Source organism: Danio rerio, chromosome 23 (genome assembly GCF_049306965.1).
Source record: "Danio rerio strain Tuebingen ecotype United States chromosome 23, GRCz12tu, whole genome shotgun sequence".
In the NCBI taxonomy this organism is placed as follows: Eukaryota; Metazoa; Chordata; class Actinopteri; order Cypriniformes; family Danionidae; genus Danio; species Danio rerio.
This window is the reverse complement of record NC_133198.1, coordinates 38388617-38404311: the sequence shown is the minus strand read 5'-3', so window position 1 is coordinate 38404311 and position 15695 is coordinate 38388617. Positions and strand designations below refer to the sequence as shown.

The window sequence follows — 15695 nt, the reverse complement described above, 5'->3', positions numbered from 1 at the left end:
GAAATAAAACAAATAAGACTTTTTTTTCCAGAATTTTTTTTTTATCAGCCATACCGTGAGTTACAGCTGTCAAACATCATTTGAGAACTAATTTAGCAAGAAAAAAATCAAATGGGGGCTAATAATTCTGACTTCAACTGTATATATAACTCATTTTAAATTTAATGAAAAATTACTTTGGAACAAAAACTTTACCTTAAATATTTTTTTTCACATGTAAATAAAAGCTGAGAAATATTTTTTCCACAATGATGCCTCTGTCATCTTGCCTAGTCAAAGTCCTAACCTGTATCCAAATGAGTTGCATGACCTTAAAAAGTCGGCTCATGTTAGAAAACCCTTCAATGTTGCAAAATTGCAACAATTCTGCAAAGATGACTCGGCCAAAATTTCTCCACAATGCTGTAACAGACTCATTGTAAGTTTTCAAAAACACTTGATTGGAGTTGTTGCATTTAAGGGTGGCCCGACCAATAACTGTAATGAAGCTAATGAAAATGATTAGGTTTAAATTACATAATTATGTTTAAAATTTAAAACTACAAACAAATATTAACTCTAAACTATACAAAACTATAGTTGTATCAAAATTATGTCTTTTTAAATTAAGTTTGCAGTTCATAAACATTTGTAGACTGTTTACATTTGCAAAGCAGGGTTGTTGCTAGATCAGATACGTTTGTGGGATGTTAGCGACAATTATTTATATTATTTATTAAATTTCCCATTTATTGTATTTAATTAATGCCTACCCCTACCCCAACAGTGATGTAAAAACAGTAGTTGTACCTAGTAGTATTTGTTATTTATTAAATTACCCTATAAATTGTATTTTATTAACGCCTACCGCAACCCTAAACCCAACCTCCCAGTACTGTAAAAATATTAAGTATTGCAGTGTATGTGCGTATCCGCAGCTGTATCTTATCTAGACTTTATCGCCAAACAACAGCACTTGGTACACTTATGTAAAATGTGAATCCAAATAACAAGTGGCTTCACTTTCACGTTTGTCGGATTTTACTCATTTGAATAACAGATCTGATTTTTTTCCCCCTTTCTTTTGAAGAAACAATGCGTGACGTGTTGAAAGTGTGTGTCCTGTTAGAGTCTCATCTCTAATGCGGGCCAGATTTATCCTTCCTGCTGAAGACCCTGATTAAACATGCAGGGAGGATGTTTTTGGCATCGACACGGTAAAGCTGGGGGGTTTGAAGCTCCCCGATAAAATCTCGAGATGCTTTTGTTCTGTCTGTCAGATATGCTGTGTTAGAGAGGTGACAGCCCAGCTGGAGGAGTGTGTGCTCCTCGCCTGCCACCATCAATAGTTTAAGACATATCGCAATCCACTTTAAGGAAAGACAATGCAGGCGGATTTTGGGGGAAATTAACTAATAATTAAGCTGACTGATTACATTTAAGAATTGCAAACGTTTTTTTTATGTGTTACAAGTGTTCTAAAATGTAATGTTTAAATATGCAAATGAGGCATTGTTTTATAAAACATGGGCTGATTCGCATTCACTTCTAGCACAAAAAATAGTTAATTTTTTCAATATATTTATCAAAGGATCTTACAGAGGGAATCTCTTTTTATCACTCCATGAAGTACAAGTATGCACAAATGGAAAAATGTTGGAATATTAAATAATATTTAATAAAAATTTAAATAAATATTAAAATTCAAATTTTGCTAAATATCTAATTGCTGCCTATAAATTGAGTGGTAAATTGATAAACATGGATTATAAAAACAATGTCCTCATTTAAATAAATTGATATTTGACTATTAATTTTTAATGAGCTGAAAAATTCTAATGTTATATTTGTAAAGACATAAGCCCACCCCTACAGTAAATTTGAAAATAGCACGAACAGCTTGGAAAACATGGAATTATTCAATTTTTAAAACAATAAAATGTCCAATAAATGCAGTAACCAAATGAAGACTTGACTGTATAGAGCACAGGTGTCAAACTCCCTGTTTCAAAGTTGCTGGAGGACCGCAGCTCTCCACAGCTTGGTTCCAGCCCTAAATAAACACAACTGATCAAACTAACTGAGCTCTTCAGGTTTGTCTGAAACCTGCAGGTAATTTTTTTAACACAAACTTTAAATATATATATATATATATATATATATATATATATATATATATATATATATATATATATAAATATAAATATAAAAGCTGAGAAATATTTTTTCCACATTGATGCCTCTTCTACATCATCTCGTTATCTTTTGGGAAAAAGCCTGTGTCATTTCTGATGAATGATACAAGGCATATCAGCAAGTCCACTTCTGAATGTCTGAAAAAAAAAAAAAACTCTAAATGTAGACTTTGGAGTGGCCTAGTCAAAGTCCTGACCTGTATTCAATTGAGATGCGTGGCATGAACTTACAAGGAGAGTTCATGCTCGAAAGCCCTTCATTGTGGGTCAATTACAACAATTCTACCCCCAAAGTAAATCTGAAAATACATAAACAGCTTGAAAAAAGGTAATTAATCAATTATTTTATAAAATGACCAATAAATGCAGTAAACAAATGACTTGACTGTATACAGCACAGGTGTCAAAGTCAGTTCTTGGAGGGCCAGAGCTCTGCACAGTTTAGTTCCAACCCTAATTAAACACACCTGATTAATCTACTTAAGTCCTTTAGGCTTGTTTGAAACCTACATGTAAGTGTGTTGACGCTGGATTGGAAATAAACTGCAGGGCTGTGGCCCTTCAGGATGACCCCTGGTATACAGTATGTGCATTTTGTTCACTCTGTGCTCTGCATAAATTTATTTTCTTATGTAATTGTATTATTTGTGCACATTTTAAATGTCTTCGGAAAGAAAACAAAGGACCTTATGCATTAGCTTGCAGTGAAATAGCTTAATAAAGGTCTTCGGAAATACTATAAAAAAACAATGCTCGATTAAAACATTAATGTTTAATTATAAAAATAAAGTTCTCATTTATCCTAATTTAAATAAACTGATACTTTAATATTCAAATGTAATATTAGTTTAGAAAAAAAAAATCCAAAATGGGGATAAATTAACTCCAAATAGTCCAAAAATACGTAATGTTTCAATTAAAAATATATATAATAAAATGTTGATCATAAATCAGTCACCACCACAAGCCTGAACCGTTGGGCAGGGGAGTTACATGCTTTCATATTGTTGACGCCAAATTCTGACCCAGACCAGCCCGTCTGGCACCAAGAACCATGTCACGTTCAAAGTCACTTAAATCACCTTTCTTCCCCATTCTGATGCTCAGTTTTAACTGCAGCAGATCATCTTGGCCTGTCTGCATGCCTAAATGCATTGAGTTGTTGCCATATGATCAACTGATTAGAAATGTGCACTAACGAGCAGTTGGACAGGTGTACCTAATAAAGTGGCCGATGAGTATTTATATGTATAATTAAAATAATTCTAATAGTTTAAATAATTAATCTACACATATTTATTGATTAACTACTATAATGCAACAAAAGATGCACTTAAGCGTGTGTTTCCTAAGTTTTCTTTACAACACTAAAAAAAAACAACTCTTTAATAGCACAAATAATCTCATTATTTTTAAATCTCAGCTTAAAAAGCTGCATTTTTTCACTATGATGTCTTGAATATGTGAGGTATTTGAGTGCAATAACTCTTAATCCAAAGATATTTCTTCTTGAAATGTTAAATGTCATTCATAAATGTTATTAATTTTCCTTCCATTCGTCGTTCATTTCTCTCCCGTCAGTCAGTAGTTTTTCAAACTTTTCGTGTTTTGTACGTTTCATTGTTTTTCTTTCCGCAGTCTCCAGTCTGACTTCCACTCATGGCTCTTCCTGTTCTTTTGTGTGAGCCAGCAGTGATAGAGCCTTCGTTCGCAGCACAAGTCGAGATTGAAAAAACCTCCTCGACTCACCTTTATAAGTTGTTTCCATAGCAGCGGGAAAGTGAATGCGGAGAGTTAGTGACACTGACAGCTGTCTTGAGTTCTACATTGGCTGGTAGTGAGTAATGAGAGAGTCTGTGGTTCTGATGAGCCACGTGTGACCTTGAGCAATGATGAGTTGATGCCTGGAGCAAGAAGTGAACTCTGTAGACACACCGAACTCTTCTGCCGCTCGGGCTTTGTTGTCGGACAGCGAGAAATCCACTAGTGGTGTCCTTGGACTCTCGAAACCCCCCTTGCTTTTGTTTATTCTAGTGCTCGGGATGTTGCATTGGTGATCTGGAGTTATTATGTGAAGTTTTTTTGCTTTCTTCTTGATATGGCTTTTTGAAATGAGGTTGATATTTGGTGTCACAGAATGGCTGATTGTACACTGTAAAAACATTGCTGCCTTAAAAGGTTTTACTTGAATCAAATTAAAGGGATAGTTCACTCAAAAATGAAAATTTGACTATTATTTACTCATTTCCAAATTAACTTGAGTTTTTTTTTTTATTCTGTGTTTCATTCCTCAAAAGAAGGCTAAGAACCTTTGACCGTAGTATTCTTTTTTTTATTATAATTGTTTTGGAGGATTTCCCCTTTAATTGATATGACTGTATAGATTATAGACAGGAAAGTGTGGGGAGCAGAGAGAGGGGAAGGATCGGCATAGGACCTCGAGACGGGAATCGAACTCTGTTCACCATGAGTGCCATGTTTCAACGCACTAACCACTACACCATCGGCGCCAACGACTTCCATGGTATTCAATGTTGTTCGTTGTTGTTTGAGATGTAGTTTCTAATAAGAACTAGACATAAACAAATACACTCAACGGCCACTTTATTAGGTACACTTTACTAGTACCCGGTTGAACCACCTTTTGCTTTAAGAACTGCCTTAATCCTTCAGGGCATGGATTCAACAAGATACTGGAAATATTCCTCAGACATTTTGGTCCATATTGGCATGGTAGCATCACGCAGTTGCTGCAGATTTGTCAACCGCACATTCATGATGCAAATTTTTTCGTACCACCACATTCCAAAGGTTCTCCTTTGGATTGAGCTCTGGTGACTGTGGAGGCCATATAAGTACAGTGAAGTCATTGTCATGTTTAAGAATCCAGTCTGAGATGATTCACACTTTATGACATGTTGCGTTATCCTGCTGGAAGTAGCCATCAGAAGATGGGTACACTGTGCTCATAAAGGGATGGACATGGTCAGCAACAATGCTCAGGTTGTAACATTGACATGATGCTTAATTGGTACTAATGAGCTCAAAGTGTGGTAAGAAAATATCTTTCACATCATTACACCACCACCACCAGCCTGTACCATATGATACAAGGCAGGATGGATTCATGCTTTCATGTTGTTGATGCCAAATTCTGACCCTACCATCCGAATGTCGCAGCAGAAATCGAGACTCATCAGAGCAGGCAACTTTTTTTCCAATCTTCTATTGTCCAATTTTGGTGAGCCTGTGCGAATTATAGCCTCAGTTTCCTGTTCTTAGCTGAGAGCAGTGGCACCCGGTGCGTTCTTCTGCTGCTGTAGCTCATCCGCCTCAAGGTTTGACATGTTGTGCTTTCAGAGATGCTCTTCTGCATACCTCGGTCGTAACGAGTGGTTATTAGAGTTACTGTTGTCTTTCTATCAGCTTGAATCAGTCTGGCCATTTTCCTCTGACCTCTGGCATCAACAAGGCATTTGCACCCACAAAACTGCTGCTCACTGGATATTCTCTCTTTTCAAATCCTAGAGATGGTTGTGCGTGAAAATCCCAGTAGATCAGCAGTTTCTGAAATACTTAGACCAGCCTGTCTGGCACCAACAACCATGCCACGGTCAAAATCACTTTGCATGAATGAGGAGTTGGCCAGATCTACCTAGTAAAGTGACTTGTGAGTGTACATCACAACCAGTCTTTGTCATGAAAACTTGACATTATTAAGACAACAAAACCTGTCATAAGTCTGTCATAAACATGACTGTCATGAGTCTCTATAATTTTGTAATGGATTTTATAACTGTGTCATTAATATATTTTTATCTCAACCAGTTAGTAAGTATGCCATTAAATATTAATAACACTTGTAAAAAAAAAAACGTTAATGTCAAACTCAGTTTGTTTCACCGAAAAAAGGGCATCCAAAAATATTAATGACACCCTTACAGTTGCCCTATGACTGGCATGTTTTTGACAAGTTATCTTGTCTTGATTATGTCAAATTGTTATAGAAAAGACAAAGACAAGTTATAATGTATTTAGGCATGTCAAGCTGTCATAACAACAACTCAAACAATGCCATCTTTGCATTTAAATTGACACAACTGAGCTAATGATAATTGCCACAAGTATTTATATTCATTCAGTGTCATATCAAGATTATAAAGGTACCTTATGAATGCCCCTTTAAGTAGTGTTCCTTCATTTGTGTTTATTCTTCAAAAGTCAACTTACATCAGTAAAACTGACTAAAAATATTAAGTTAAGCTTTGTACAACATTAAAAAAATTATTATTATAAGGCAAGGCAAGTTTATTTATGTATAGCACATTTCATACACTGTGATAATTCAAAGTGCTTTACATGAATAAGAATGAAAGAAATCTAAACTACAACAATGAGAAATAAAAGTAAAAAAGAGTAGAAGTGATTAAAAACACATTTAAAATGTATTAAAACAGGTTTAAAAGGAATAAAAACTTAAAATAAGTTTAAGCAACAAAAACACTGGTTGTCGTGACTTCTTGTAATAGTTTTTTTTTTACAGTGTAATAGTGCTTGTAGATTCATAGATATGTACAGAAGGCATATTAAATGAAGAAAGAGTGTCTAAAGCTTCAAAGACCTTTTGTATGAATAAGTCAAAATGTGGATGAAATGATGTTCCGTTTTCATTCAGTGGAGCAGACATATTTATTTAAAAATGAAACTGAATACTTCTTCTGACCTGTGCTTATTAAATGTAAAAGAATATGTGATCATACTGTATTTTAAATGATTAAAAACTTGCTGAAAAAAAAGAGAAAACCTGATAGATTGACGGATATGACAAAGTATAATGGTTTAAGATGACAGTTAAGTAGCATTTTGGGTCTAAGTATAAAGATTTAGCTTGACTTTTAATTAGTTTTGATATGTCATCAACTGATTCTGATTGTAAATACGCACGGTAAGATTGTTTTTTTTTTTTTAGAAGAAGCTCAACTTCTGCTGTAGAAAACATTTCTCAAACCATGACAGTTCCTCCTCCACCTTTACTGATTCTGCACACACTGCGCGTTCAGTCTTTCCACAGTTTGGTGGCAAATATAATGTTTGCAATGGCTTTCATCACTGAAGTGAACTTAAGAGCAGTTCTTGCTCTTCAGCAAAGGTTAGTCTAGTCTTTAAGGTCTCATTTCTGATGAAAGTTTGGTCACTTCAGAGACTTTCAGGCCAAATTCTCTTAAATGTCGAGACACTGTATGTTGAAAAACATATCTTTAACCTGTTCAAGCAGGGAATGCATTATACTGACACTTGTCTTTTGTGGACAACCAGCCATTTTGAGGCACTTTAATGAGTCAGTGACATTGTAAAGATGCAATATTCTGAAAATTCAGAACAGCCAGCTGCTCTTGCTATTGCTGAAATTGTTTCTTGTCATCCTGTCAACCTGCTGTCTCCTTCAAAAATCCATGTAATATGCTGATTTTCTGCTCAATGAGACTTTTACATTGTTATCAACATTGAAACAATGCTGTTCTATTCTTTGGATACCATCAAAGAGTTTGATCAGGAGTCTTTGATGAAAAAAAAAGCCTTTGCTGTCACTTTTGATCAGCTGAATCCTTACTGAAAACATATTAGTTTCTTTCACAACAAAACAAAGACAAGACAACAAATCTCACTGAACTGATGCCAAACTTTGAAAGTGGTAGTGTTTAGAAATTATAATGTATTTAAACACATATTTAACAAAAATTAGTAAAAATAATGTAAATTGAGAAGGGGTAAAAGGGTGTAAACAGACTCTTAAGGCATTCACATTACTTTCGAGCGCGGGCACGCTTACGTCATCGATGATGCTCTGTTCAGTAAGCGCTCTCACTCAGCTCAGTGGAGATTTCTTCAGTTATATCAGTGGTTCCTAAACTTTATTTTTTCACCAAGTACCACCATAATGACCAAATACAGTAACAAGAACAATACATGAAATACAGTAGTGTGGTAGCCCTAGTAAAGCAGCTACAATGCTGCAGTTTAAAATCGTGACAGATTAACTACTATTATTAAGAATATATATTATTTTCTGCCACTTTAAACATTATAAATAGGTTGAACATTAACACTGTACTGTGCTTAAATGTAAAAATACGAACAAACAAGCAAAATAAAAATGTCAACGTTCAAATTAAAACTTGCATCTAAAAGTTCTTTAAAAATTGTAGTCTACTGTTCTGAAAAAAAAAAACAAAAAAAAACTTTATTTAAATATAAAGTGTTAACCTATAGTAACCTATGCATCAAAACCTGGAAATTTATATAGGCTATATGTCATCATATTCATATATATGAACCATTTCTGATAAATATTGAAATATATGTTGCATGTACATATGACACTGATATTGGATTCCTCCGCGTACCACTAGAAGGAAGCCCACGTACCACTAATGGTACACGTACCACAGTTTGAGAACCACTGAGTTTTATCTTTTAAGTCGTTTAAGATGCAGTGACACACAGTCAAATATTACGCCAAACAGATCAGCCACTTTTGACGCTCACAAACTATCATAAAGTCCTCGTGCTGCAGGAATTATGAGGTTTGCTGAAAGTGCAGCTGTTGTGCAGTGAGGGGTTTGTGTCTTTAATAATCTACGACAGTTTGTGTTTATTGAACAGTAAGAATGATTAATAAATCCATATAAAACAGTCTCTTAAAAGTCACGTCTCACTTTCAGTTTTGGACTCAGGCACGTTTTGCACTCACACAAGCGTACGGTGCCAAAGCCCAAGTGAACTGCTCTCTGACCCACCTCTTACAACTGGGCCAGGGCTGGCCAAGTGAACCATGCCTGAGCCCGATTCAGAGCACTATTACTTCTCAAACGAGGAAACAGGCCTGGGCATGGTTCGGATAGCACAGTGTGAGTAGGCCCCAAAGTACATCGATTGATTAAAGTACAAATACCAACACACACATACACAAACATACAAACATGTACAGTTGATGGCAAAATTTTAGTTTGACTGGAATAAAAGCAAGTTTTATATAAAAAAAAATAATAATAATTAAAGATCACCTGTTTTACCCCTTTTAAAATATGTACTTTTAGGCAAGTAAAGGCAATTTCATTTATATTGCACATTTCATACACCATGGTAATTCAAAGTGCCTTACATAAACAAGAATAAAAGAAACTAGAAAATAAAAATGAATTCAAGAATTGAAATGATAAAACAGGTTAAATGTGTTAAAACAGGCTATAAAAGAATGAACGACATAATAATGTGATCTGTCGGACATAGCGCAGTGCTCATTCAGGCACAGCTAAACAGATGTGTTTTCAGTCTTGATTTGAACGTGTCTAATGTTGGAGCTCATCTGATCATTTCTGGAAGCTTATTCTAGGACCAGTGAGCGTAATAGCTGAAGGCCGATTCACCCTGCTTTATTTGATCCTAACAGATCATTCAGATCTTTAGGTTTGTGTTCCGTGAGCATATCTGTAATGTATCAAGGTCCTAGACCATTTAGTGATTTGTAGACAAATAATAATAGTTGTATAATAATAATACTTAAATAATGTAACTAGGAGCCAGTGTAAAGACCTGAGGACAGGTGTGATGTGCTCTGATTACCTGGTTCTGGTCAGAATCCTGGCAGCAGCGTTGTGGATGAGCTGCAACTGTGTGGTCTTTTTTGGGAAGGCCAGTGAGGAGTCCATTACAGTAATCCACCCTGCGACAAAAGAAGAAATTAAATTAAAATATTAGTTTACATGAAAATCAAGACCTCTCTAAGCAGTTTATTTCTGTGTGTGTGTGTGTGTGTGTGTGTGTGTGTGTGTGTGTGTGTGTGTGTGTGTGTGTGTGTGTGTGTGTGTGTGTGTGTGTGTGTGTGTGTGTGTGTTTATAAAATGTGTTTAAATAGCACATATTGAACGTCGCCATCACAAAACATTCACATTTCTTTTATTAATTCCCTGTATTGCACCATTTGCAAGTAATATCGACCAACAGGCTTATAAAAAAAAAAACACGATAATATAATTGCGTTCATTTCAGCTCATCCAGCTGAAGGTAACTCGATAAAACACTTCCCACTGCAAAGAGTCATTTTCAGCCTCCATGCCACCTCTAGCCTTCTCCATGGCAGATCCGCCTCAGTGAATCTTACCTGCATGTCTGGATCTGACATGTGTCTCAGGAGGGGGGAGATGAGAAGCGTGGTGGGACGCTTGCCTGTCTTAGATGTCCTTCACTCCAAATTCCTGCCTGGCATCATTGGGCTTTAACAGGATTTCCCCCTTGCAGGTGGTCAGCAGGTGAATGTGTGCATAGCATTGGCAGTTTATGCACGTATACGTGTGTGTGTGTGAATGGATAGAGGGTCAAAGGCTCTACTAAAGTATCAGGCTAACCTGCCATTCAGCTTTTGTACTAAAATTCGTTCCCATAGGAATCCCATTTAAGCCAATCAAATGCCAAGATGGCATGAGGCCGCTTAGAATGGGGATTTACATTGATGAAAGCAAGTCTGTGGCCATGGAGACAAATCTTAGGAGCTGGAATCAATCATGTCGTTTTGTAATTTTATGACAAATATCTTAGGCTGAACAGACTCCAGCAAATGCCGTCAAATGTGTTTTTTTTGCATATAAGTCTCACTTAGAGTCAGCTTGAAAACAAAAGTGAGGCTTTCTGACATCTTAATTGATGTTCCCGGGCCTATTTTTAAATGATTCATTGCTTCATGTTATGCTAAAGGGGAAAATTTTTTGTCTTTGGTCAAGGTGTAGTAAAATAACTCTATATAAATACATAAGCTCTGTATCTTTAAAGTTTTTTTCTGTTGAGTTTAGATTTTTGCCTGTTACTTATTTTTCTGTACTTTGTTTTCACAAATCAGTCAGGGGTGTGTTTCCCAAAATTCTGTCGTTTAGTGATTCATTCATTTTACTTTGACCTAGGTGTTTTCAAACCTGCATTATTTAGTTCTGTTAAATCACACTAGAGTTTTTCCTCTTGGTGTGGTTCTTTTGAACAGGTGTAAATGTAGCAATCACACTTGGTAAAAGCGGACCAAAAAGCATACCGAGACCTCCATAACGACGTGGTCTTAGGACACTGTCAGACGAACGCTGGAGTGGTTCGTTTGTAGTGAGAACATGATCCGAACTATAACAGACCCAACCGCGAAAAGTATTGCATGGTTTTGGAATAATCCAGCAGCCGTAGTCTTATGCGCTGTTCCATCTTATGGTTTGTGGAGTATAAGTAAATATAAATATGAAAACAATTTGACAGCTCTTTACCAACAACTTTAAACAGAGAGAGAGAGAGAGAGAGAGAGAGAGAGAGAGAGAGAGAGGGGAAAAACATTACCTGATGGATCATTGGCAATATTTCCGGAAAATGTCCATGTTGCAGTTTAGCTAAATTAATTCACGCCTCCTCCTGAAGTGACTTGCGATGTGCCTTCGCCGATTGCAATCCATTAAAACATTGTTGTTTAGCCACATTAGTGCTTCTTTTTCGAAATGTATAGTTTGCCTAAAGTGATGTATACAAACTATATAGTATACTATGAACAGGGATAACATCTGGCCAATGAGTGATGTGGATTTTGTCACATGACTGCATTTTGGTTCTTTTTTTAACAGGTTAGGACCAAAGCAATCAGTGTGGTGTGAAAAAAAAATGGCAGGAAAATGCTACAATAGATCCTTTGTTGCTCTTAGTCTGGACCAAATGAACTGAACCACAGATGTGAAAGCACCCTTAGGGTGCATTCATACCTAGACCTTTGTTTCGGAATCTGTCTTGTTTGCCCAGTTGGTGTGGTTTGTTTGGCAAATGTGAATCCAGCAATCGTGCTCGGATCCGCGCCAAAACAATCGGTCCGAGATCACTTGAATGAGGTGGTCTCGGCTCAATTGAAACGAACTTTAGAGCAGATCGATTGTAGTGAGAAAGCGTTACAATCCGAGCCTGGATATATCACTATGAATTATGGATATGTAATAGTCATACAGCTATATGAAGAGAGAATTATGAGTAGGGCATGAGGTCTAGACATCCCTAGTCTCCCGGAAGTTCTATTTTTTTTCCAAAGATGACCGATTATTTGTTAATTTAACAATGATGTTAAATAAAAATCTGGGATTGTTATGATTATTTTCTATCAGTTTGTGGAGGTGCTCAGCCCTGGCAGATTTTAGAGCCCTCCTATAGCTGGACATACTGTCTTTGTCCGCAATTCTAAAAGCTTCTGAGTTAGTTTTTTTCCATTTACGTTCCAGGGCACGGGTTGCTGTTTTGAGAGCACGGGCATGACAATTATACCATAGTGTTGTTTTATTCTCTGTTTACTAAAATTGGAACAAAAGTCAAACTAAAATTAGAAAACAAAAAAATTTCTTGAGATTTTCTCTGAGTGATAATTAAGTACATTTTATTTTCAAGAGAGAAATGTTTGAAATTATAGTGTAATTGAATTCAGTCAACATTACCAAGCCCGCTTACAGTATTTTTTTTACAAACCAATCAATTCATCATACACAACAAATCTCTACATTTTCACTCCTAAATATTTCCACCTACCAAAAAATCAAATGACAAGTGAACATCCTTCAAGATAAACTTTCGATATCCATATGCATTTTTCTTTGTGTCTATAATGTTCTCTCACTTAATTTTCACTGCTTTCTCTCACTCTCTCTCTCTCTCTCTCTCTCTCTCTCTCTCTCTCTCTCTCTCTCTCTCCCTCCATCAGTCTTTCTGTGCTCAGCCTTTAATCTTTTTTTCCAGCTAACCCTCCTCACCTTTTCTTCCTCATTCCCTACACTTTCCCTCTTTTCAGGTGAATCATGTTCTTTTCAGAGGTTCGATGTGGGCTATTCAGCAGCTGAAGTGGCCCACCATTACCGCTAGTGCAATCGAATTGTTCCGCAGAAAGCTCTTAGCAGCAAAAAAAGCGCTTCAGCAACCCTGTGAAAAGCACACAAAAAATGGAGTCGTCTTATTTGTTCGGATTTTGAGTGGGCTCGCGGTGCGCTTATAACTGTGTAACTTCATGAGGGGTTGACTTGAACTCTCGTCTTTAAAAAAAACGTTACCCCACATTTTATTGAAAGTTTAAAAGCGTTTATCTGTCTTTTCTCAAGGGGCATTCCTGGGAAGAAATGCGGGAACATTATCTTCACAGCCGAGGAACTCAGCAATTGCCGGGTCAGTATAAAACTATGCGCGCACACACACACACACACACACACACACACACACACACACACACACACACACACACACACACACACACACACACACACACACACACACACACACACAGTCTTTCATCAAGCTGACTGCCTCAGGCATTGTATTTAAATATCAGAGGTGAAGTACGCTTTTTCTTTTATTGCTAAGATTAGGTAGAGAGAGACAGGAGAAGCGAATTAATATCTGGATATACCATCTTAATCCATCATGGATCTCTCTGTAGTTGCTCTGCAGCAAATGTTATGAAAGCTGTCAAGCACAGGTTTTGTTTCATCACCATTCATTTTCCATCTAAATCTAAAGGAAAAGGAGTGTCATTGTGATCTTTTTACAAGTATTTTAGGCAAATGTTCTTCCTAAATTACCTCACAGATCATTTATTACAACAGTTTTTTGGAGGTTGAAGTTAAAGCATACTGTTTTTGTGTCTTTAAATACAAATGAGCTGCTGTTCACCTCATACTTTACTGTAGAGTGTTTTAATTTACTGTTCAATTAATTAAAACGTTATAGAAAAAATAGATATGGTGAAACAAAATTACAGAAATCTATGTTTATTTGCTATCATTTTAAGCGTTTGAGGTCAGTAAGACTTTTTTTGGTCAAACTATATTTTAAGGTACAATTCTTGCAATAACTAAGACTTTTAGCTAAATAAACTTCTAATTTGCTGCTTATTAATAGTTACTAAGATTAAGGCTTTGAATAGTAATGCAGAAAATTTACTTTATAAGTGCATATTAAAAAGGCCATATCTTAAAGGTGCAGTAGGTGATTGTCTTCAGAAGCATTTTTTGTTGTGCAGGTTGAAAATCTCTTCACAGTCTAATAGTAATGATTGAAGTAAATGATCTAAATGTATTTATGTTTTTTTTATATTTTGGGCATAAAACAAAAAAATGTTCATCCAATTAAATAGAGTCGGGTCGACATCTCTCATAATTCCAATAAGTAGCCCAATCTATCTGTTAGCAAATGTAGATTTGAACATTCTGTACAGAATAAATGCTTAAGAAATATTTAATGGTTTTTAAAAATATATTAAGCTCATCTTAAACATTTCTCACCATTGATGAAAATAATCTGTATCTGTACTGTTTGACAGAAGACAACAATACTTTAAAGGGTACTTATTTTATCCCTTTTTCAAGATTTAATATAAGTCTTTTGTGTCTCCAGAATGTGTCCGTAACGATTCAGCTCAAAATACCTATCAGATTATTTATTGTACCTTTGTAAATCTGTAAAATGTTAGATGTTTGGATAATGTAGCTTTTTTTGTTGCCTGTGCCTTTAATGCAAAAAAGCTGGTTCTCCCTACCCACCGTTCCCATGTGCGTGTAGCCTTCATGTAGATAAACAGCACAGTGACAGACAAGAATAAAGCAGATCTTCCTTACTACATTATGAACTTTCCCAACTATTATGTGATGTAATTGTTATGGAGTTAATTCAAGCCTTTCTGCAACGATGAGTCACACACAATATCGTTATAAAATTTGCGCGCAAACAACACACATAGTTTCTTAATCAGTTTCTTAATCCCAGTTGCTTTTCACATATCCTGTCCTGAGGATATGATTATACACGTTACTAAGGAAACATGTTAATACACGTCTGTCAATCAATTCGGTGGGCGGGGAAACCGCACTCCTACTTCCCATTGCGATGGGCCTCAAAACTGGAGGGATTTGGAGCTTACTTTAACATCAGGAAATTTAAAAAGAGACTTCATGTTTATATCACCCCATGACTGTGGACACACTATACTTACACACAGATCTGTCCAAACAGCTTGCAAAAGATGATTTTTATCATAGGTGCCCTTTATTATATTTTCAAATACATTTCTTTTTAAAAAGAATAAAAAAGTTATTCATCTTTTATTAAATCTTAATCAAGTAAATGTAATATTGTTGAGTAGTTTCAAAAATCCTCAAATACTTTTCTGACCCCAAACTTTAGAGTGGTACACAGATGATCTTTATTTATGGAGAGAATTGGTGGCGTAAATGCGCTTAATAGTTCTGCAAATACTGCCTCAATGAGCAACAAAAACTTTTTACATGGATTGGGGGAATTTATGAGATTCTCCCACTCACATTTAATCCTGCAACCTTCCAGACATACGACAATCAATGCAAATCTGCAAGAATCCGTTAAGTGTAGCAATACCCGGTTCTTAAAAACTTTTCCATCATTCCACTCACAATCTGATCACCACAGTGCCTTGGGCCAGTCCATAAAGCTCACAAATAT

General features: G+C 36.0%; 1 protein-coding gene across 7 annotated transcripts in view; it reads left to right on the top strand.

The window, feature by feature from the left end:
- The window catches only part of cpne9 (copine family member IX), a 111698-nt gene that overhangs the window by 62422 nt on the left and 33581 nt on the right, over positions 1-15695 (top strand). For all 7 annotated transcript variants that reach the window (XR_012398644.1, XR_012398647.1, XR_012398646.1 and 4 more), the window contains one exon: positions 13325-13388. Coding sequence is in view for 1 of the 7 variants with exons in the window: in XM_068216931.2 (XP_068073032.1) it covers positions 13325-13388 (64 nt within the window). In the remaining 6 variants the exon portion in view is untranslated. The remainder of the gene's footprint in view (positions 1-13324; positions 13389-15695) is intronic.